The 23,395-nt window shown below is 38.2% G+C and overlaps 3 protein-coding genes across 7 annotated transcripts; all 3 read left to right on the forward strand.

Moving 5' to 3' along the window:
* The first annotated feature begins 2,005 nt into the window (after positions 1-2,005).
* LOC103406238 (FRIGIDA-like protein 3) lies at positions 2,006-6,256 on the forward strand. Its single transcript, XM_029092176.2, has 5 exons — positions 2,006-2,287; positions 2,388-2,459; positions 3,989-5,040; positions 5,268-5,437; positions 5,531-6,256. Exons 3-5 carry the CDS (start codon positions 4,008-4,010, stop codon positions 6,029-6,031), a joined length of 1,704 nt encoding a protein of 567 aa, XP_028948009.1. The 5' UTR covers positions 2,006-2,287; positions 2,388-2,459; positions 3,989-4,007; the 3' UTR covers positions 6,032-6,256.
* A 1,057-nt stretch (positions 6,257-7,313) lies between these two features.
* LOC114820866 (aspartic proteinase nepenthesin-1-like) lies at positions 7,314-12,120 on the forward strand. Its single transcript, XM_029092181.2, has 12 exons — positions 7,314-7,763; positions 7,870-7,990; positions 8,452-8,879; positions 8,990-9,146; positions 9,566-9,648; positions 9,839-9,935; positions 10,109-10,181; positions 10,329-10,520; positions 10,863-10,987; positions 11,136-11,237; positions 11,329-11,426; positions 11,665-12,120. The coding sequence occupies exons 1-12, from the start codon at positions 7,477-7,479 to the stop codon at positions 11,831-11,833; spliced, it is 1,932 nt and encodes a 643-aa protein (XP_028948014.1). The 5' UTR covers positions 7,314-7,476; the 3' UTR covers positions 11,834-12,120.
* Positions 12,121-15,219: 3,099 nt separating this feature from the next.
* Positions 15,220-23,378, forward strand: LOC114820869 (U-box domain-containing protein 4-like). Of its 5 annotated transcripts, none has more exons than XM_029092187.2 (6): positions 15,264-15,453; positions 17,370-17,427; positions 18,420-18,700; positions 20,134-20,250; positions 20,808-22,850; positions 22,947-23,378. In XM_029092187.2, exons 2-6 carry the CDS (start codon positions 17,415-17,417, stop codon positions 23,004-23,006), a joined length of 2,514 nt encoding a protein of 837 aa, XP_028948020.2. In that variant the 5' UTR covers positions 15,264-15,453; positions 17,370-17,414; the 3' UTR covers positions 23,007-23,378. The 5 variants fall into 5 exon arrangements, with proteins under 5 accessions (XP_070672180.1, XP_028948020.2, XP_070672187.1 ...); XM_070816078.1 differs by having other exon boundaries at positions 15,324-15,453; positions 17,376-17,427; XM_070816079.1 differs by lacking the exon at positions 17,370-17,427 and having other exon boundaries at positions 15,220-15,453.
* Positions 23,379-23,395: the final 17 nt, after the last annotated feature.

Below are 23,395 nucleotides of genomic sequence, written 5' to 3' on the forward strand. Positions count from 1 at the left end.
CCAAAAAAAATTTTGTTTTTTTTTTTCTTTTCTTTTCCCGCACGGGCTGGGCCGTGACATCTCAGAGCAGTATCAAGCCCAAAGGGCGCTGATGCAGGCCGAGGGACAGGATCCCACTAAGGCTCGGGTTTTTGGGATCAAACACCCTAGCGAGTGCTGGGTGTGTCGCCGAAGAAGAACACCGGACCTGGCGCTTCTGGCGTCGGTCGGGGTTTTGTTTAAGACTCGATTTGAGTCATGGTGACCATGGGGGTGAACGGAGATTTGAAAAAAATCTCGATATTCATTGTAAAACCCTAGAAATTCGATTGTAATTTAAAAAAAAAATCGAATTTTCAGACAAAAATTCGTTGGGGACGATTGCAGGTCGTCGGGGGTAACTGGGCATGGCTACAGGCCATGTTGGTTGACGATTTCATGGGTGGCGACGCCTTCTGGGCGTCGGGTCTGGGTGTTGGGCCTGGAGCCGTGGCTCCAGGATTGGTTCTCGGCTCAGGAAAGCATGGGGGATGGGTTGGGCCATCGCAGGCTGCGGGCCTGGTGGCTTGTGGCTTGCATGGTGCAAGTGCACGGGTTCGAATAGAACCCTAATTTCTCAATTCCAATCTTTTCCAATTCAATTATATTATATGCATGTATAATTCAATGGATCACATATTTACTTTGATGCATATGCAAATAATAGTTTCAATGCATGTGCATATGTAAGATTCAATTCATGACAAATATCAAATTCACATAATTGTAGCAATTTTGGTTATGAAGCATACACAATTTATGTAGAATCTAAAATACGTGAAACATAAAGTTGGGTCATGCATCATGGTGAATGTTCATGCTATCAGGGCTTGCAAAATATCGAGTTAAAAGCTGTTGTTCGGAAAGAACCTGATTGCGTGATGATATGGATGAACTGGTTTGATGCAGAAAAAAAATCTCCAACGTCAGATTCCTAAGCGCAGCGGTAAGAGCGTGATAACGTGTTGTGGTCTATTTTTATCTGACAAAATAGAGAGGGCCGACGGCAGTGGGAGAGAGAAGAGAGATGTGTGTTTGTAGAATTGTAGGGGAATGTGTGTGTTGTTATCCCTCCTACATTGTGCCTTTATTTATAGTAGTAAAGGGAGATAAGATATTCCTTCTCCTCCAAGTAATACAAGTTGTAATAGGAAAGGATAACTAGAATCAAATCTAATCTAGGATTTACACAATCATACTTATTCTAAGAATGTTTACAACAATAATATCTTTCTATGATAAACAAAACAATAAAACATACACGCATTTTTTAGCATACATTTTGTTGCTCAATTCAATGTTAGACATAATGAATACAAGAAAAAACTTTCTTTTTGTCTTATCTTATGATTTTAAAGTGTATAAAGTTTCATTTCTGATTCACTTCATAATGTATTTTAACGATTCAACCGTTTATCTTTTCGATCTTTCTTTTACTATCTTGTCTACCAAAAATCAGCCTAATTTGAAACGGAAATTATATGACTGTTAAATTAAATGATGGCCATTTTAGTGTTTCTTTGCAAAACAGTGTTCGTTTATTTTTTTCACTACAAGTGAATGTTTCAATAATTTTATATTTGTCTCAAGTAAGTTTGTTACTAGGGTGGCAAGTGGTCCTCTACCACAGTGGTGGAGAGAAGCGTTGTCTTTGCATCATGACGTGAGTTCAAATTCTGTTAGTTTTTAATCTAACATCTAATTTAACAAATATATCATTTGATAAAGAAAAAGTTTGCAACTAGGGTGGGCAAACGGGCCTTGAGCTTGAGGGTCGGGATGAGTATGGAGCGGGTTTAAATATTTTGGAGAAGAAACGGGGCCAGTAGGGGTGGGTTCAAACCGAACACCAAACCAAAACCGAAAAATCAATAATAGAAAAAAAATCAAACCGAATTAGAAAATCGAACCTAACCAATTTCGATAAGTTTAGTTTTGATTTTAAGAGTTGAGAAACCTAACCGAAGTGGACCGAACCGAAGTGGACCAAACCGAAGTGGACCGAACCGAAATCGTGTAAGAGGACGCAGTTTTGTATTTCATTTAGCCCTAGTCCCTAATCCCCGCCTCGCTGCGTGCTCACTCGCTCCCCTCACCCCACGCCGTCTCGCCTAACCCCGCGGGCTTCCTCTTCCCCTCGAGTCCTCGACGTCGACCTCGCTGTGTCTTCTCTCGACAGTTAAAGCTCGATTCTCAGTTCAAAGCTTGATTCGTGGGGATTAAAGCTCGACATCGATTCGTGGGGATCAAATTCCACCTGCAATTCCAGGTGAGTCTCTTCTCTCCACACGTTCTCTGCAATTCTATCTGATTCTATGCAATTCGAGCAGATTTTGATCATCTGATTCTATTGCAATGATCACTCTCAGGAGTCGCGACCTGTGAGCTCGCTTCCTCTCCGTCTCAGACCTGTTTAGGCACTCTGTGTGAATCATTCTCAGGTACGTTTTAGCTGTTCCTTCCTTTTTCGACTTGTTTGGTTTCCGAGAAAATTCGAGGAAAACGAAACTTTTAGGAATAAAATTTGTATCTTGTTTGCATGCTTTGATTCGACTCAAACAAAATATTAGGAATAAGTTCTGTTTCCGATAGTTGTGTACCCTGTGCGAAGGGAGTGGAACAATGAAATTTCGAGGGACGAGAGTCAGCCTCGGTCCCAAGTATGAAATTTTCATGGTTTTACAGAACCATCCACATGCCCATAGGACTTTGTCTCACTAGGCTGCACAATCTGGAAAATTCCAGATCGCTTTTGGGACACACTGCTTGATCTGTCCCCTCTCTGATTGTCTCATATGAGTTCTTGCTTGCACACTTCCCTTCTTAGCGCTCTGTTTACCCGTTGGCTTGCTACATGCTCGCGTTGTTTTCTGTTCAGGGGTGCCCTTAGAAGCACCTGGTGCAACTCCATCAGATACTAGTGAACCTCCAGAAGAAATATCTTGTGAGATATTTGCATCCAGCTGGCCTGAACCAGAATTTTGTATAGATTGTTTAGGATTCGTTTGTGTCCATTGTTAGAAGTAAGTGCGAGTTCACTCAGTGCCTATTTCCCCAATTCAAACACTCGAATTAGGGTTTCAATTCAGTTTCCGGCTTCTGCGCCTTGGACCTTGGACTGTGTCATTTTTTAGGGTTTGTATACATTTCTCTTCTCTTCTCTTCTCTCTCTCTCTCTCTCTCTCTCTCTCTCTCTCTCTCTCTCGTGATGCTTATTTAATTTAGTATAATTTATGATGTTAGTTTGTAAGAGGTCGCACTTGGTGCGATGGCAAGTGCCTTCGCCCATGAGCGGTAGGTCTCGGGTTCGAGACTTGGGAGCAGCCTCTCCATAAATGGGGGTAAGGCTAGCCGACATTCACCTCTCCCAGACCCTGCGTAAAGCGGGAGCCTTGTGCATTGGGTACGACCTTTTTTATGATGTTAGTTTGTAATTTGTACACGCTGTTGAATGCAAAATATATTTTTTGTTCAATTTTTAATTCCTGGGTTTTGTAATTACATTACTGGGTTTGGAGTTGGACGCTATTTTTGGGTTCTTATTGTAATCAATTTGAAATAAGGGGATAATATTGAGATGATTGGACCATGAAAGTTTTATTTGTTTGGCTGCTCTTATCAGAAAATGTAAACACGAAGTGTTGATATTTCTTGCTATGCCTTGACTGAGAGCATCTTGAAATTTGAATGCGAAGCAATTAACTATTTGTGTATTCGGTTTTTCAATTCAATATCAGAAATATTGCTAATAATTGATACCCTGATGCACCCGGAGATTTTACAGGGTTTTATGTCTGCTTGAGTCATTGATACTCCATTACTCCCAGCAGGGTTAATTTCACTATAAGGATTGTCTGGTTTTTATTGTTAGGGCCACAGGAGAGCATTTCTGCATGTTCTCCTGACGAGAGTACTCTTTCACTTTAGTGTTGCTTATGTTTTCTTTTTTTCATTGTCTCTCTTGAAACAGGTGTAGATTTGCATTAACCATGGTTGATGTGGAACAAGTTCTGGAAAGTGATGCACCAAGCTCTCTAATCGATCAGCTTGGTGACGCATTACTGGAACTAAATGCACACAATGATACTTCTGAGGACCAGGTTCAGTGGGAAGAAATTGAAGAGCATTTCCGCAACCTTGAGACAACACTGAGGAAGAATTTTGAAGAGCTTGAAGCCAAGGAGAAGAAATTTGCGGAGCAGGAAGCTGAAACCTGTGCTTCACTTGCGGAGAGAGAGGCAGCTGTTATTGCTAAAGAGCAAGACCTTTTGGATCGAGTGCAGGAGCTAAAAGATGCAGCTGTTACTGCTATTTTTGAGGCACGAGTCATTCACCAGCCAACAACTTCAAAACCTGTGGATGATGGGGATAACAAAAACAGCAAGGTAAGCAGCTCTCTTGGTGATACAAATTCATCAGAGGAGGATTTTCCTCATAAAACAGGTGATAATGCTGAGGGTATGGCTTCTGAGGTTAAGCCACGCCCAGCACTGATGAAATTTTGCGAGCAGATGGATGCAAAAGGGCTTCTGAATTATGCTACTGAGAATTATAAAAAACTAAATGTTATTCGTGAGGAACTTTCTGTTGCACTAGAAAGTGCAGGTGAACCAGCACGATTGGTGCTGGATTCACTGGAGGGGTTTTACCCTCCGGATGAGACTAACCAACCAGAGGGTAAGAAGGATGCTGCCCTTCAGGGCATGCGCAGATCCTGTCTAATGTTTATGGAAGCCATGACTGCCTTATTGGCAAAGGTTGACCCAGGTGCTGATCACCTTTTGAACCCTGACACCAAGCAGCAAGCCAAAGCAATTGCTGATGAGTGGAAGCCTAAGTTGGCTAGTGATGCTGCCAATGGAATTTCATTGGAAGCAGAGGCATTCTTGCAGCTCCTCGCTACTTTTAGGATTACTTCTGAGTTTGATGAAGACGAACTCTGCAAGTTTGTTCTTGCAGTTGCTCACCGCAGGCAGACACCTGAGCTCTGCCGCTCTCTTGGTTTAACACACAAAATGCCAGGTTGGTCATCTTTTAACTAACTGACGTGATGCGCTCTGGGGGCTAAAGCTCTGTTTAAGATGTCCCTTACGCTATATTCCTTTCGGCCTTGATAATAAATCATGTTAGTTTAGAAGTAGGGATAGATGCAACATTCATTTTGCTGCGTTGTGATAATTCTTCTCTGGTAAGATGGGTCCTTTGGATTTTGGGATCAGATTATTCTAAAGCGCTATAGTTTCTTGCAGGTCTTGTTGAATCAATGGTCAGCGGTGGGAAACAAATTGATGCTGTACGGTTTATTCATGTCTTCCAGCTTACTGAAAGTTATCCCCTTGTGCCACTTCTAAAGACGTACTTGAAAGACTTGAGGAGAAATTCACAAGGGGACAGCACAGGAGATGGTACTGGTGCACAGGTATATTTTAGTCAGTCAGAGACTCGAACCATTTCAGTAAAAAAGAACTTTTCTGATGATTTTTTGTTTTGTTTTTGTTTCAATAAAATGTAGGATGATGTTAATGCAAAAGAGCTTGGTGCACTGAAGGCCGTAATAAGGTGCGTGCAAGAGTTCAAGCTTGAGGCTGACTACCCCCTTGATCCGCTACAGAAAAGGGTTCATCAACTAGAGCGATCCAAAGCTGATAAGAAGAGAAGTAATGAATCTAAACGTCAACAGCAAAAGAAGCAAAAAATCAGTGGAAGATGGCGTGGTTACCGTGGCCCAGGTGTTGCTGCAACCTCTGCCCCGGCTGCTGCTAGGCACGGGCAACCTGTTTTTGGTGATAGGGCGGGATATGGTGGGATATTGGAGAGGTATGCTCAGCGTCCACTCGCATACGATTACCAAGTTCCCAGCCAGGCTGCTTATGTTCCACAAGCTAATGATCAAAGGTTATATTACTATCCCCAAGACGACAGAGTCAAACCAGCCCCGTTTAATGCTACTCCATCCAATTATGGCGGTTACGCTGGCAGTGGAATGCAGCCTCAGCACCAGCCGTACATGTAGCCTTGTATTTTGATGTGCCTTGCAGATATATTGGCTGCTCGGAATCTGAAAGAATATTTTGTTTTGGCTGCGATACCAGCTGGTGAGAAATTTGTAGGAATTAACTTTTCTAGTTAAAGAGGCTATGAAGATCTCCATGACAGAAAAGCATTGTACTGAAAATTTTTGCTCTTTGTCAACGTACAAGTCTCTTTGTCAACAATAACATAGACTATTTACGTGCAAGGAGTTGTTCCTCCGTAACGGTTAAGCATAGAAAACTTTTTTATAAAAGAGATATGCCCCAAAATGATCAATTAATATATGTTTGCTATGTCGTTTATATTTGAATTTAATCAGGTCAACAATTAAAATCTGATATCTGACCATCTTATAATTTAAACTAAACTATTAGTAAAATATCGCTTGAATAAAAAGTAAGATAATTTTGAAAGATTTAACTTTGGGTTGTTTTATTCACACCCCACGTTTTGTTGAGTACACCTCACGTACTTAATGCACCTCACATATACTTTTTAAATCAAAATTTATCTTAATACACCCCACGTTTTTCCAGTACTACCCTCATATCCCACATACTATGTATACATCCCACACTCTCTACTTAAACCCTCCATCAAACTCTTCGTAAGTTTTATAAACTCGTCTTCTTCGCAAAGAACAAAAGGCGATGAACAATCAAGGGAACTAGAATCAAGTATGAAACAAAAAATTTCCCCTATTCTTTGATAATTTGATTGCATATAAGATTGTATTGTTCCTTCTCTGTCCGAATAATATGGATTCACATGCACAATTTTTTTTTCCTTTCACCAATTCCAAAATTTCTCTTATCAGGGAATCAAGCAAATTGAAGATCAGCAGAACAAGGATGAAAAATAATCTTTTTCCATCAACGTTTTGTGTTTTTGGTTGTTAGGGTTTTGTTCTACAATGAAGAACGTGAATGACTTTGAGAGCTTGAAGAGAAACAATCTTAGAATACACGTCTAAATTAACTTGGGGGTGTATTTAGAAAATAATTTTCTTTTTTTAAATTTTATTAGGCCTAAATGGTCATTTTATATTAGGTATATAAGCTACGTAACAATAAACTTTTATGTGGGGTGTATTCAACAATATGTGGGGTGCTAATAAAAAAACCCTTAACTTTTTATGTTTGAATTATTTGAAAAAAAAAAAAAAAAAAAGTCGATGAAAAAGAGAAATTATGGAGTGGTAATGGTATACAAACCAAAATAACTGACGAAAGAGGAAATAAAAAAGAACAGAAAATTATTTTCTTGTTTCTCTCCAAGTAATTGTAATTTGGTCAGAAATTGAAATAACTAAATTTGGTGTCGTGCACGACTCTGACTTCCTTCCCTTTGTTAAAAAACTCCGTTCTTTCACTCGATTTCCGATCTGGCATCTTCGCCACCACTCCTCACCTTCCAGCTGCACTAATGGCAGCAACACTGCGCCACCTCACCACCTCCGCTTCCATCTTCGCCGTCCTCCTCCTGATCTTCTTAGAGATGGAGCTTTTGTGTCTGGTCACGTCCAATCCCAGCACCCCTGCCCTCATTCTCCACTCACTCCCAGCCATGGTCTTACCTCTCTACCACTCCACTCCAAATTCGTCGTCCCGGACGTCATCGTCGTCCAATCCCCGGCGCCTCCTTGGGAGATCGGAGTCCATCAGCCGCCCCAACGCCCGCATGAGCCTCTACGACGATCTCCTACGCAATGGGTACGCTAAAATTTTCCTTGTAATATTCGGATTGAGTTTGTGATTGGTAGTATTTGGATTGGGATTGAAATTTGTGTGGTGGTGGTGGTGGCCGCGGCGGAGACAGGTACTATACGACGCGGCTTTGGATCGGAACGCCGCCGCAGAAGTTTGCGCTAATTGTGGATACTGGGAGCACTGTGACCTATGTGCCTTGCTCTTCTTGCGAACAGTGTGGCAGACACCAGGTAATTTTGTGCTGCATGACATTCTTCATCTACTACCGAATCTGAATGTGTAAACATGGCGATGCGAAATAGGAATGTTGGGATAGAGTTGATTTCGAAACCGCATGTTGGGATAGAGTAGCTAGCTACATTGTGAGGCTGGGATGAGATCTCCTTAGTTTTACACCGAGTAATTGGGCTAATGTAAATCATGCTCACCTTGTTAACGAAAAGAAACATATACCAAGATGTTATAATCACGGGAAAAACTAGAACCAAGACTCACCGGGAAATTTTGGATGAAGGCAGTCGATCATGTTCACTCTATAACTGAAAACAATAGTTGGATTAACAACCCTTAGGTTGGTTATTTCTGTTTACCACAAAACTTTCCTCAACACTAAGTACTTTTGTGTGCAGAGGAAACTTGGTAGATTTCAGGTTGTAACTATATTAATGTTCTGTTTTTAACCTTCGATCAGGACCCCAAGTTCGATCCAGAAGGCTCAAACACTTACCAAGCTGTCAAATGCAACATAGATTGCACTTGCGATAATGAGAGGGTGAATTGTATTTATGAGAGGCAATATGCCGAAATGAGTAGTAGCAGTGGGGTGCTTGGTGAGGATCTTATATCCTTTGGCGATCAAAGTGAACTACCACCTCAACGTGCAGTTTTCGGTTGTGAAAATTTTGAAACTGGTGATCTTTACAGCCAGCCTGCTGATGGCATAATGGGATTGGGCCGTGGCGATCTGAGTGTGGTCGACCAACTTGTTGATAAAAGCGTAATAAGTGATTCTTTCTCATTATGTTATGGTGGAATGGACATTGGTGGAGGTGCAATGGTTCTTGGTGGGTTTTCAGCCCCGTCAGACATGGTCTTCACTCGTTCAAACCCAGTACGAAGGTGTGTGGTTTAGAAAAATTTCTTACATAGACTGCAACATGTCCAATTTCCTAAAAAAAAATACAATCTATACATCTCACACATTTACTCTAGTTTCGGGATGGCAACAGTCCATACTACAATATTGATTTGAAGGAGATGCATGTTGCGGGAAAGCGATTGCCTTTGGATCCAAGTGTCTTTGATAGAAAACATGGAACAGTCTTGGACAGTGGTACAACATATGCATACCTACCAGAAGCAGCATTTCTGGCATTTAAGGATGCTGTAAGATTCTCTTTTGCCCTTATTAATTACCCTTCAGATTACATTTTGACTTAATTTTCGTACATGACCATATAATTAAATATTTTTGCTTATCCTCAATCTTTTACATGATACCTTGCAAATATTTCTAAATGATAATGATTGCAAACCTCTTTTTAAACTTTGAGTTGGTGAACATTTGGTCAACTAGAACTGACAGAGAGGATGATCTTGTCCGAGTTAAAGGACATAATTATTATGTATGATCAACCCAAAACTCCGTTATATTTTAATTGTAGTTTGGGTGGAATACTTGCACTTCTTCATTTGAAACACTTTGGTTTCCCAGAAAATCCCTCTGTGTTTATTTTTGGCTGATTGCAGGTTTAGTTATCTTGTATTTCATCCTATTATTTAATTTCTTCTTTCATTGAGTGCAGATCATGAAGGAGCTTAATTCCCTCAAGAAAATCCCTGGCCCTGATCCAAATTTTAATGATATATGCTTTTCCACTGCTGGAAGGTATCATACAGTACTAGGTTTAATTGGTTGTTCAGATAAATTAATTGCCTTTTTCTAGTGGAAACCAAATGATAAGAAACCCTATTGAAGCCACAATTGCAAAATCCACATTTTTGCAATTAAATCGTGAGTAATGTCCGACCAATAAATGCTCAAGTTTCTTTCTAATGATTTCTCAATGTTGATTTAGTGCTGTCTCCCACCCATCAGACACCTTTCCAAAAGTTGACATGATATTTGGCAATGGCGAGAAGTTGACTCTATCTCCTGAAAATTATTTATTCAGGGTAAGTGATTGAACTTAAAAGCTCTCCCCCTTTCTGAATTATGAATATAATGTTTTCGCAAATGTAAACACAATATGTAACTTTTTATGTTTTATAGAACTTTGTGATTGTCTGTTGGTTATGTCACTAATTAATTGTTTTTCTACTGTGTTATATCATTATCATTAATGAAGCATTCAAAGGTCCATGGTGCATACTGCCTGGGGATTTTTCAAAATGGAAAGGATCCAACTACTCTTTTAGGAGGTATATGCTTTAGAAAGGTCCATAATTCTTCGTCCCACTTGTATATGTGTTCGTGTACATGTATTGCCCTGTTTCATGTTATATCAATCGTTTAGGTTTTGCTATAGTTTCAATTAATTTTGTCGTACAATATCATTTTCTTGATAGGAATTGTTGTCCGCAATACTCTTGTAATGTATGACCGTGCGCATTCCAAGATTGGTTTCTGGAAAACCAATTGTTCAGAGTTGTGGGAAAGACTTAATGAATCTGTTTCGCCTCTACCAATGCCTCCTGCTTCAGATGAAAAGAATTCAACTAGAGAAGCTCCAACTGGAGCACCACCTTATGTACTTCCAGGTAGTTTAGACTTGCAACCTTTTGAGTAGCTTTTATGCTACATTTCTCTAGCTTTATATCATTCTCATCGTGGAAGTTATTTAGGTGAATTTATCCTGTTACCCAAATCATTCATTGGAAAACGAGACAGAATTGAAAATTATACTTTTGTGGACACTCTGCTCTACTTAAGGTTTATTTTTGGACCGTCTGTTAACTGTTTCTAATTATTTTTGTATCAACACGAATTGTATTTTGCGCTGCACAGTTTTTGGACAAGAAACAACATCTATTTGCAACCCCTTTTTTGTTTTATTTTTTAAGACAATTGAATTACAATACCTGTTAACCTTGATGAATCAGGTGAACAGGAAGTTGGAAAAATAACATTTGATATGTCTTTGAACATCAGCTACTCTGATCTGAAGCCCCACATTACAGAACTAGCTGAATACATAGCTCAGGAATTAGAAGTTAACACATCACAGGTCTGGCAAAAAACCATATGCGAACATTCAATTGATATTTGCTTTATACTTTTTGACTAACAGTTCAAATTCAATACTATGCACTGATATATCTGTTCATAATGAAGTTTTATAGCTTAAGTTTTCAATTTCGAATTGATGATTTCAGGTCCATTTGTTGAAGTTTACTACCAGTGGAAATGATTCCCTTGTTAAATGGGCCATATTTCCTGCAGCTTCTACCGACAGTATTTCTAATACAACTGGGCTGGTAAGTTTCCCCTGATGAATTGCAGCTAGTGACTGTGCCACTACCGAGGTTTATAACTGTTTGCAAGCTTGATGATCTGTTCTGCCTACAGGATATAATTTCCAAGCTTTCCGAACATCGTTTGAAGTTTCCTGTTATGTTTGGAACTTATGAATTGCTCAGATGGCATGTTGAGCCTAAGGACAAAAGGTACGTTATATTTTTCACTTTCTAAGATACTTTTTATCTGTGATCACATTATTTCTTTATTTGATTCTTTCCCCTTCTATACAATAATCAAAACAGAGTCTCTAAAATGAGTGTTGGCATATGGATAACGAATTAGCTGGCATATAGATAACGAATTAGCAATCTATATACAGATCACGGTATAATAAGTAGGCTCTTTGGTAATATTTAATATTTTGTTCTTCCCGAAATTGAACAGGTCATGGTGGCAGCGAAGTTATCTGGTGGTTTTATCAATTTTAGGAATTCTAGTTATTGCATTAGCAGCTGTTGGATTTTGGTTTATATGGAGACATCGCCAACGGACAGCCAATCCCTACAAGCCTGTCAATGTTGCCGTTCCAGAGCAAGAACTCCAGCCTCTATGAAAATCTGAGAGCTGTCCTTGCTCGTGGCTGATGGCATGGCACGTCTGCCATTTGCATTTTGATTCCCATGATAACCGAAACCAAAATTCTGGAATCACAATTACTCGATTGATCAAGATTCTTGCTCCATGTGACGAATCATTCTTTGCAATGCCCATAAAACCCAGATATTAGAGAGAGAGAGGTATAGGTAGAACAGCTACTCACACTTTGGTTCTGTAAACATCATTGAATTAGTATGTGAATCAACAGTTTCCCGAATAAGGTCCTTTTTCGAGCAGTTTAAATTATTCTTCTTGTTCTGTTCATTTCTTCCGGGTACCTTCTAGCGATACATATAGGTATTAGCGCATTCATCAGGCATCAATAACAAATTTTCCTTTTTGTTTAGATGAGATGTGTCAACAACTCAAAAGAGTTACGAGTGGATTATATTTGCTAACCGTATTATCTGATCACATTTTCCGTCCAGCTAATACATCTGTGCTTTTTGCTATGCCGTTACATGTGACTCTGATTAGCCCTTGGTTTGTAGATGTTGCCTTTAATCCCACTTTACAGGTATAGATGATGATGATCCATGTGTTTTTTTTTTTTTTTTTGGTAAATTGAACGAGAAAAACTTAGATGTCACAAGTGTATAACAATATTGTCTCGAAAACTCGTGCGAGGAGAAAGAGAGAGACATGGATGGTATGTATGTGGGTCTCAATCGATTCCACCTCCTTTTGAGAGAGTTGGTGAAGCGCAGCCTTACTCAATACTCTCTTCATGAGAATCAGTGAACACTTAAATTGGAACGAGTCAACAAAAAACGAAGTTGTTGGAAGCGACTTCAGAGAAATAAAATAGGAAGAATGCCCAATTCAAAGTCGACATTTTTGAGGGCGGTCTCTAATTAACCTCTCTCTATTTTGTGCCGTGAAAATGATAGTGTTAGGAAGACTAAATTTTTAAAATTAAATTTGTAAACCGAATGGCGTGATGGTTGATAAAGTCCCAATGGCCGTTAAAGTATTAAGCACTGGGTGCCTTTCAAAAAAGTCAAAGACACGAATATTTGATATTTCTCGTCCAATTTTGGAAATCAATCTGCTACTAATTTGAGTCAACTGGGGACGGTGGCTTCTCAGAGACCCAAACTCTCTGGTAGCTATTGTCCTTAAGACAAAATTACTTTTCAACAGAGAGATTTTTCAGTGTGATCGTAATACATAGTAGTACACTATATATTACTATACAAATGGTGAAATATGTGTGCTAAAAAAATTAATAACTTTAAAAAATAAAATGTCTCACCACTTATATAAAAACATATGGTGTAATACCCGTATTCCGATCACAATGAAAAATTTCTCATTTCCAACGTCGTCGTTTTTTAATGCTCCTCTAAAACCAAACGCGTCGTATTGCTGAAAATGGATCTATTATTTACGCTACAGAAATTTTAGTTAGAGGATCGAAATGGTTAGATCGGTCGTGGAGATTTGGTTAATATTTAGGAGAATCGTTGGATTCCTCTGCCTCGATCATTTCGCATCTTCACTCCAAAGCTAGCAAGTTGTGATCTAACATTGGTCAAGGAGTTGATTGATGATTCCTCTCGGACTTGGAATATAAATCTCCTTCAGTCACTCCTCTTTCATATTGATTCGATTCGTTCAATTCCCCTCAGCCTTGGACTAGATTGATTATATGACCATGACAAAATTGGTATATTTACAGTCAAAAGCGCATACCAAGTGGCCTAAGGGCGGCGTTGTCCAATTATTATAGAATGTGAAAAATGTGTAACAACAAAATCTTTGAAAGCGTCGTATTGAAGTTGATCAATCGTGAGTTCAAATGAGAAGACTATTCACCTGATTTTGTCTTTCACTAATAAAATGAAAATTATTAAAGTACAAATAAAAAAACATATATAAATATAAAATTACAGATGCTTACAAATTAGAATGAAAGCAAATGAAAAAAAATATAAAATTACAGGTACTTAGACTAGGGTTAGAAAGAGTAAAACAAAAAAGCCTTAAAGACAATAGGCAATATACACATATATTTTAAAGGCTATAGGCAATATTATATATATATATATATATATATATATTAAATTTACATTATCAGGGTTTACAAAAATCAAAGAGGGGCCATGGCCACTGCTGGCCCCATTGATGGCAGTCCGCCCTGTATAAGGATAACTACTTTTAATTAATTGAGTTACAAATTATTAGTGATCATTTTATATCATAATTTAGTAAAACGAAAAAATACACTACATAAAATGAAATCCAAATTAAACCATCTCTTAAACGTTACCCATCTTGTATTTTTAGTTAAAACTTTTATGTTTACATGATATATTTAATTTGATATTTGATTATATAGGTTGTACGGTTGTATCATTTGAGTTTAATATCTGGATTAGAAATAATGCGTAATCGTCATTTAAAAATAATTCCTATAAGGAAATGACTTATATGTCTTAATTCTTTTTTCTCTCTTCACTTTTGTTTTTGGGTTCTTCTAACCCGTTTCTGAAAATTTGCCAATATTGTCAATCTAGATTTTGTTCAAATTGATTAAAAAAGCCTTTTTATGATGAAATTTTGGTGTTCGAATATGTGGAGTTCTATTCAAATTGATCATTTATATACATTAACCAAAACCGCAATTTAGTAAGAACAATAACAATGCACCCAAACTAAAGGAAAAAGAAATAAGGAGAAAAAAAAAAAAAACCCCTTACCAGTTAAGGATAGTTTTGCCATTTTTAGTTTTCTTAAACGCTTTTCCATTTCCTTTTTTGGATTTGACAAAATGGTTTGTTTCTAAAAACAATTTCCAAAACACAAAAAAATTGTAAACGGTAACGGCCGCCCACGTAAGAGGAAAGCCGGCCCTTCTGGCGGCTACCGAATTTCAGTCAAAGAAAATTCGTCACTGTCAAATCGAAAAAAATAAAATAAAAATTAGGATCGTAGTTTAAATCTAAAATTTAAATTTGTTTTTAAATTTGTTCCTTCTGGCGTAATAATTATTTAAATTTGTTTTTAATGGAAATTAAATCTAAAATTTTTCAATTAAAAATAAAATAAAAAGTTATTGGATCATAGTTTTAAAGGAAAACTAATGAAAAAGACTTGAAAACTTTGAGTTTTAATGATAAGGACAAAATAAAGGGTAAAGTGAATAGTACCAGGATTGACTTTTTAGTGTAAAAATGTGATTTTTCGTTAAAATAAACAGTACCAGGTGTTTTTCGTTAAAGTTCCTTAGTTTTAAATGACTACAGTGCACTTGTTTAATTAAAAAAATAAATAAAAATTAGGAGCATCAGATGCTACGTAACAGTTTAGAAAAGCCCCAGCAACTGTACTATTACTATTAAACTATATTCTTCAATTCCCAAACACAATAATAATATACTATAAAAAATAAATTAATTAAAAAGGTACAAAAACTCTCTCAGGAAAAAAAAAAATCATCCAAGCAGGAGACTTGGGAAACTTCCAGTAGCTGTTCTCTCCAGGAGTGGGGTTTTGGGAAGGAAAAGAAGGAACAAGGATTTCCCACAACGACGTTTCACTGGCTGTATGCTTCTGCGTTTTGGCCGAATCCAGGTACAATTTTATCTGTTCATCTCTTCAGCTTGATCCAGCTAGGGTTTTTTAATTCAAGTTTTACTCTCTGCCCCCTTTTTTTTTTTGTTTGACTGATTGTGTCTACATTTGGAGTTCAAAATTTGATCATTCTGCTTTGGTTGGACTGTGTTTTCAGTTCTGGCACTCAAATCGCTTTCTGGGTTTAATGCTTGTGTGCAAATTTTGAATTTTGCACATCAGAAATGTTTTTATCTTCCCAATTTTCAAATTAGTGATTGTATGTGTGGTTTGGTTTTATAAGCTGAATGGTTGCGGTTTTTCGATATGATGAAAATCAATGTTTGAGACAGAGAAGACAGAAATGGGAATTGGTAATGTGTATTGAGATGGATAAGTGGTGTACTTGAATTGGATTGGGTGGGTTTATGATTTTTGAGGTCTTATGCATTTGGATCATAGTTATTAATTTGGGCAAGGTGTTATCAGAGGCAGGAAGCGGGAGGCTTGGTTTAGATTTGTAGTCAGGAACTGTAACGAACTAATAAATTTCAAATCAGAATATGATTGTATTCCTTCATGATGTACATTTGTCAGAATGTAATGGAGCTGAGAAATCTAAACGCCATCATAAAACTAATAAATTTCTTTAACAGCGTGTTTGGATTGAGAAAATAAACCAGAAATTTAATAAAACTTAGGATTTATGAAACGGCATATCCTAATTTCCTTCTATGGATACATAGCAAGGAGATTTATAAGTTCTACGTGAGAAACAAGGAACTTGGCACTTGGAGAGAGGGAGGTCTTGGTTTTTGTTGGGGGGGGGGGGGTGGTTCATACATCTACCTTCTAGCTAAATAGGTGTCATTTCCAAAACGGATATGGGATTACGACAAAAGTCTGCACCATCACTGCATCCCTAACTTGCCACCAACACTGCAATCTCAGTCACCACCATCCTTTCTCCACAGTTGTCATCGCCCACTCTACTGTTATTGTCACCATGATTAAAACCACCACTTGCATCACTGTCCCCAGCCCGACCTTGCCACCACCTTACTACTTGGACTATCACCAGCATAAATCTCGTTGTTGTCACCGCCGACCATCACCTACATTACCACAGCTACCATCACTACCACTATTTTGTCGATTGCTAGCACCATAAAGATAATCTTTAAGCTTTCTTTTTTAAATCCTATTATGCTTAATAAGTTACCCAAGCGAGAAATTCTACAATTTGAAATCCCATCTTTTTAAGTTTTTGTCATTTTGAAATTTAAACTCCCTCATCCAAATGCACCATAATAGCTTGGTAAAAATAGAAGGAAACTCATATCAATAAATAAGAACACGGAATTACACAACAACCTGCAGTTAATCATTTTCAAATTTTAATTCTGTATTGTATGGTTGGTAAAAACGTGAAGGACAAATAAGAGAGGTAAGAGAAAGGACTGTTGGTGACAGACTAGTTTCATTTGTGGGTATGGAATGAGGAGGAGAGGGAAAATCAGGGTGGATACTTTTGGCCCATACGTGGCATTTCTTATCCACCGTTCCAACTGGAAAGGGAAGGAAAGAAGAGAATGCATATCGGAAAGAGATGTTCCTTCATGTTCAATAAAAAAGCTTAGATGAAAAGGACGGTAGGAAATTTGTCAGCATATTAGTTCTGGGGAGAAATTATTTATTGTTTAGGTCCCAAGGCAATTAATAATAAAGATTTAAATTTTCAATAATAGCTTTTAATTGCCCTTTTTTCATATTAGATATGGATCTCATGCTTGGAAGTTTATGGATCTCATAGTTGGAGTGCGGGTTTTTGTTTTTGTCTTTATTTTATTTTATTTTTTATAGTGAGTGTTCTTAGGTTTTTATTGGGTTTTAAGTATTCTTTTCGTCATTTTTGTGGTTTGGTTTGGTTTTTGAAGGATCAGAAATGAGAAAGATTGCTTCGGTGTGCAAGTTATATATTTATGGTGAATAAAGGTGCATCCATTCTTTCCTTGTTATTTGAAATCTGTTCATAGGAGTACATTGAAGTTATACTTCGTAGCATGTTCTTCATTAATATGATGATTTTGTTAAGAATCTGCCTGTTTCATCCCTTTAACAAATGTTCCTTCCTTATCATATGCATCAGTTTAATCTCATGGAGGCACATGTCTTGAATGTCATGCCAGCAAGAACGATAGAAAAAATACAAGTGTGGGTTTTATACTAAGAAATCTTAAAACAAGATGGATTAGTGATTTTGTTGGGGTGTAAATTTTTTAAAACAAGTAAATATGCTGCAAGAAACACATTATAATGAATGTTGATAAGAATACATGAACATTATATGGGAGCTAAAGGCATTAGAAAACTTATAGTACCTGCCAATTCAAATACGTTCGAGGCTCTCTCTCTCTCTCTGAGCATGTGTGTTACAACTAGTAATTTGGCAATAATGCAATGGGGCAGAGAACTGACTTCAATTATCCCTTTAGAACAGAAATGTAAAAAAAAATACATACATCTTTTATCTTCCTCAGTATTTAAATAATGAAAGACAGCTTCATTATATGTCTTGATGATCATAGCTCGCTACATCTTCTCTACCCTTTGTGTAATTTCATATTATTTACACTTTAGCTGATTAGGTTACCTAAGTTATTAGGAACCATTGATGAATTATGATTGAGATGAAGCACATGTTTGACATCAACGATGTAAAAATGCATTGATCAAGAGAACAGTGGAAACAGGGTAACCTGATAAAAATTTGCTAACTGTAAATCTGTATGAGTTCAGATTAATTAATTGATTCCAATTTTTAAAAAGGTGAACACTTTGAATGTAATTGCTCTGTGATATGGTCACTATTATTTTTGAAATATATAATATGTTTGTTTTTCCATTACTTTTCAAGGCTTTTTTTCTACTCCTTTCTGCTGCAAAGAGACTATTTATACTTATTATATGCTAAATTGTTGATGCAGGTGTGATGGAGATATCATTGTTCAAAGCACTTCTTAATAACATCTCCTCTTTTTTCCATTTATCATCTCATGACAACATAAACTTTGACCCGGTTTTGAAGTACTACAAAAGAGCTGAAGAGATATTAAAATTGTTGAAGACTGTACTTGATGCCATTGCTGATTCTGAAATAGCTTCTTATGAACTGCTTAATAAGCCATTTGAAGAACTGGGTCAATATGTTGATGAGTTGAGGGAGCAAATTGAAGACTGGCAGCCATTGTTTAGTAAAGTCAATCTTGTAAGTTACTTCTATTCAGTTGTGTTTTGTATTTAGGATGAATGATGTATCTTAGGAAAATTTAAGGTAGATTTGACCTGTCATATTCATAATCCTCACTATAAGTTTCATCGATACTTTTTTTTGGGTAAAGTGATTGATACAAATTTGGTGATTCTCTTGTCTTGTTGCCATATCTGTTCTTCCATGTTTTTCAATACATGAATTTGAAACCACATGTTTTGGGAGGATTATTAGTCTATATGGGATGAAAGAAAATGGCTGAAGAATTTGCATTGTGACATATACAGTAGCAATGGCGGTCTCTTCATTTTCTCATTTATCCTCCCATTTTTAAATCCTTGTCATCAGGTTTACTGATTAGTCTTTTGTTCTGAAAGGATGTAAGTTTTTCTTTAGAGAGTCTAAGGTTGCTTTAGAAATGTAAGAATTGGAAGCATGTGCAGCCCCAATTCTTAAAGTGATTGATACAAATTTGGTGATTCTCTTGTCTTGTTGCCATATCTGTTCTTCCATGTTTTTCAATACATGAATTTGAAACCACATGTTTTGGGAGGATTATTAGTCTATATGGGATGAAAGAAAATGGCTGAAGAATTTGCATTGTGACATATACAGTAGCAATGGCGGTCTCTTCATTTTCTCATTTATCCTCCCATTTTTAAATCCTTGTCATCAGGTTTGCTGATTAGTCTATTGTTCTGAAAGGATGTAAGTTTTTCTTTAGAGAGTCTAAGGTTGCTGTAGAAATGTAAGAATTGGAAGCATGTGCAGCCCCAATTCTTAAAGTGATTGATACAAATTTGGTGATTCTCTTGTCTTATTGCCATATCTGTTCTCCCATGTTTTTCAATACATGAATTTGAAACCACATGTTTTGGGAGGATTATTAGTCTATATGGGATGAAAGAAAATGGCTGAAGAATTTGCATTGTGACATATACAGTAGCAATGGCGGTCTCTTCATTTTCTCATTTATCCTCCCATTTTTAAATCCTTGTCATCAGGTTTGCTGATTAGTCTTTTGTTCTGAAAGGATGTAAGTTTTTCTTTAGAGAGTCTAAGGTTGCTGTAGAAATGTAAGAATTGGAAGCATGTGCAGCCCAAATTCTTAAATGGCCATTGCTAATTCTTTTTATTAGTGTCATTTAATGAATTTTACATTGCTTTTTTTGTTTTCCTGACGCCTCTTAGCTTTCTTTAAAGAGTCTAAGGTTGCTTTAGAAATGTAAGAATTGGAAGCATGTGCAGCCCCGGCTCTTACATGCAGCTCCATTGCTAATTCTTTTTATTAGTGTCATTTAATGAATTTTACATTGCTTTTTTTTTTTGGTTTTCCTGACGCCTCTTAGCTTTTATCAAGTTTGAAAGTATGGCATGGACTTAAAAAAAAAATTGTGTTTTATTTAAACATCTTATCCTATGACGTGTAGGTTCTTCAGGTTGAGTCATTGATATCAAAGATTTGGACTTCTGGCCTGGATATCTTTCAACTGTTGAAGGTATCCCCGCAGCATCTTCCTGATGAATTGGGTTCAGCATCTCTTGAGGTAGCAAATGTGTTTATTTCTTACCTGTTCCATTCTGTTTCAGATGGAGCATAACACTAAGTTTCTTCAATTCATTTCTTATTAAAGTACATTAGTTAGATGAGAAGCCATCCACAACAACAACAACAACAAAGCCTTTTCCCACTAAGTGGGGTCGGCTATATGAATCCTAGAACGCCATTGCGCTCGGTTTTGTGTCATGTCCTCCGTTAGATCCAAGTACTCTTAAGTCTTTTCTTATGATCTCTTCCAAAGTTTTCCTAGGTCTTCCTCTACCCCTTCGGCCCTGAACCTCTGTCCCGTAGTCACATCTTTGAACCGGAACGTCAGTAGGCCTTCTTTGCACATGTCCAAACCACCGTAACCGAGTTTCTCTCCTCTTTCCTTCAATTTCGGCTACTCCTACTTTAGATGAGAAGCCATCCGTTGGTAAAATTATTAATGATCTTTCGAATGTGGAGGAAGTAATTTCTAGCGTTTTAGTGAACTTCTGGTATGGGAAAAGTTTTAGATGAGTCCTTTTATGACGTTTGAGACTCACCATGTTTATTTTGCAGCACTGCATACAAAAACTTAAGCACATGGGATATGAACAAATGTCAACTGTCATTAAAGATGCTGTAAACGATCAAGTGGAGGGTGTTGGACCGAGCTCAGAGATCCTAGTGAAAATTGCAGAGGGCCTTAGCTTGAGGTCCAACCAGGAGATTCTTATTGAGGCTGTAGCACTTGAAAAGTTGAAGGAAAATGCTGAACAATCTGAAAAGATTGAGGAAGCAGAGTATATTGAGCATCTGATTTCCCTTGTTACCCGTATGCACGAGCGCCTTATTATGATAAAGCAATCCGAGAGCTGCAGCCCCGTTCCAATACCTGCTGATTTCTGCTGCCCCCTCTCTCTGGAGCTGATGACGGATCCAGTGATCGTGGCATCAGGTCAAACCTACGAGAGGACTTTCATCAAGAACTGGATCGGTCTTGGCCTCACTGTTTGTCCAAAGACACGGCAGACTTTGGCTCACGCCAATTTGATACCTAATTACACTGTGAAGGCACTAATTGCAAATTGGTGTGAGTCAAACAATGTGAAACTGCCTGATCCCACTAAGGCAGCACACCTTCTTGGGCAAGCAGAGCCTGGTGCACCAAAGGATTCATCTATTTTTCCTCATTCCAGGGTCAGTCAATCGATGTCACCTGAGTCAACTCGGTCTACTGGTTCGCCCTCGAAGAACTTGTTCTCATCTGGTCCACTGTATCAGGAGAGAAGTTCTCCATTGCATCCTCGTTCTACATCAGAAGGTTCCTTGCCTGGTATAGTTGGAACTAGGCAGGATTTGGATATTGAAAGAATATCACTAGCAAATTCTGAAGACAGGTCTGCCAACTTAGAAGAAAGGAGTATAGATCTAGATAGCCAACACTCTATGTCACCATCTCGAGATGAACTTCCTAATTCTATTGAAGTTGAGCAGTCATCTCAAAGCCATAATAGAACCGCGTCAGCTTCCAGCGTACTTTCCAATGCCAATTGTAGCCAAGGAACTCCAGTCAATGGCAATGGGGCCTTACAGGTATCGACCAGTCTGTCAGGCTACAGCAGTGATGCTTCTGGGGAGTTGAAATCAGAACCGCAAGCTGTCGCTACCTTGCCCCCCCAACAGAGACAAACTGAGTCGCCAACCAGAATAGTAGAGGCAAGACCTCGAAACCAAATGTGGCGCCGACCATCTAGCTTAATCCCAAGGATAGTTTCTTCTCCACCTATTGAAACAAGACCTGACCTTTCTGAACTTGAAGCCCAAGTTCGTAACCTGGTTGAGGACTTGAAAAGCACTTCACTTGATACACAAAGAGAGGCAACATTTCAATTCCGGTTACTTGCCAAGCATAATATGGATAATCGGATTGTTATTGCAAGTTGTGGGGCCATTGGCCTGTTGGTGGATTTGCTCCACTCTGCAGATACAAGAGTTCAGGAGAATGCTGTCACAGCACTTCTTAACTTATCGATCAATGATAACAACAAAACTGCAATTGCTACTGCGAATGCAATTGAACCTCTGATTCATGTCCTTGAGACGGGGAGTGCAGAGGCCAAGGAGAACTCAGCTGCCACTCTCTTCAGCCTTTCGGTGATCGAGGACAACAAGGTTCGCATTGGAAGGTCAGGGGCTATCAGGCCTTTGGTTGATTTATTGGGGAATGGGAGTCCGAGAGGGAGGAAAGATGCAGCCACAGCTTTGTTTAATTTGTCAATTTTTCATGAGAACAAGGGTCGAATTGTTCAAGCTGGTGCTGTTAAGTACCTAGTGGAGTTGATGGACCCAGCGGCTGGAATGGTTGACAAGGCAGTTGCTGTTTTGGCTAATCTTTCAACAATTCCCGAGGGGAGGACAGCAATTGGTCAGGAGGGTGGGATCCCTGTTCTTGTCGAGGTTGTTGAGTTGGGTTCTGCAAGAGGGAAGGAAAATGCAGCTGCTGCTCTATTACAGCTCTGCACAAACAGTAATCGATATTGCAGTCAGGTTCTCCAAGAAGGAGCTGTCCCACCATTAGTAGTATTGTCACAATCTGGCACCCCAAGGGCCAAAGAAAAGGTACCCGTGCTTCTTGTAATGTTTGCTTCTCTCACCCCCAGTTTATTTAATTTTACGAATGATGTATTCAATATGGTGTTTCTGATTTTGTTGCAGGCGCAGACGCTCCTTAGCTTCTTCAGAAACCATAGACAGGGTAATGCTGGTAGAGGATAATCAAAATTGTTTGCTGTCAGCCGAGGTTTTGGTTCAGCTTCTATAGATGATGTGTAAATTGGTTGGTGCAAATACCGCGGTTAAAGGATTCATTGTGTGGATTTTAATGTGATTTGTAAAGAAGACGGAAAAACAAACGTTTGATCGAAGATTTGTATGAGTCTGATTTGTAAAATACTTAACTCTCTGAATGTTGGAAGAAACATTCATGCCTCTAACTCTGGTGGTTGGACTGCTTAGGCAAGATGATGATGACAAACGTGTAATTTGAAATTGTTGATGTTATGCCTCCATTTGTCTTTCCTGGCAGCATACACATTGGTATATTACCTTGCGTGGTTTTAGTGATAGTTTCTGGGTGTTTGCGGAGTATTTTGTGCGGCGGTTTT

Source organism: Malus domestica, chromosome 02 (genome assembly GCF_042453785.1).
Source record: "Malus domestica chromosome 02, GDT2T_hap1".
In the NCBI taxonomy this organism is placed as follows: domain Eukaryota; kingdom Viridiplantae; phylum Streptophyta; class Magnoliopsida; order Rosales; family Rosaceae; genus Malus; species Malus domestica.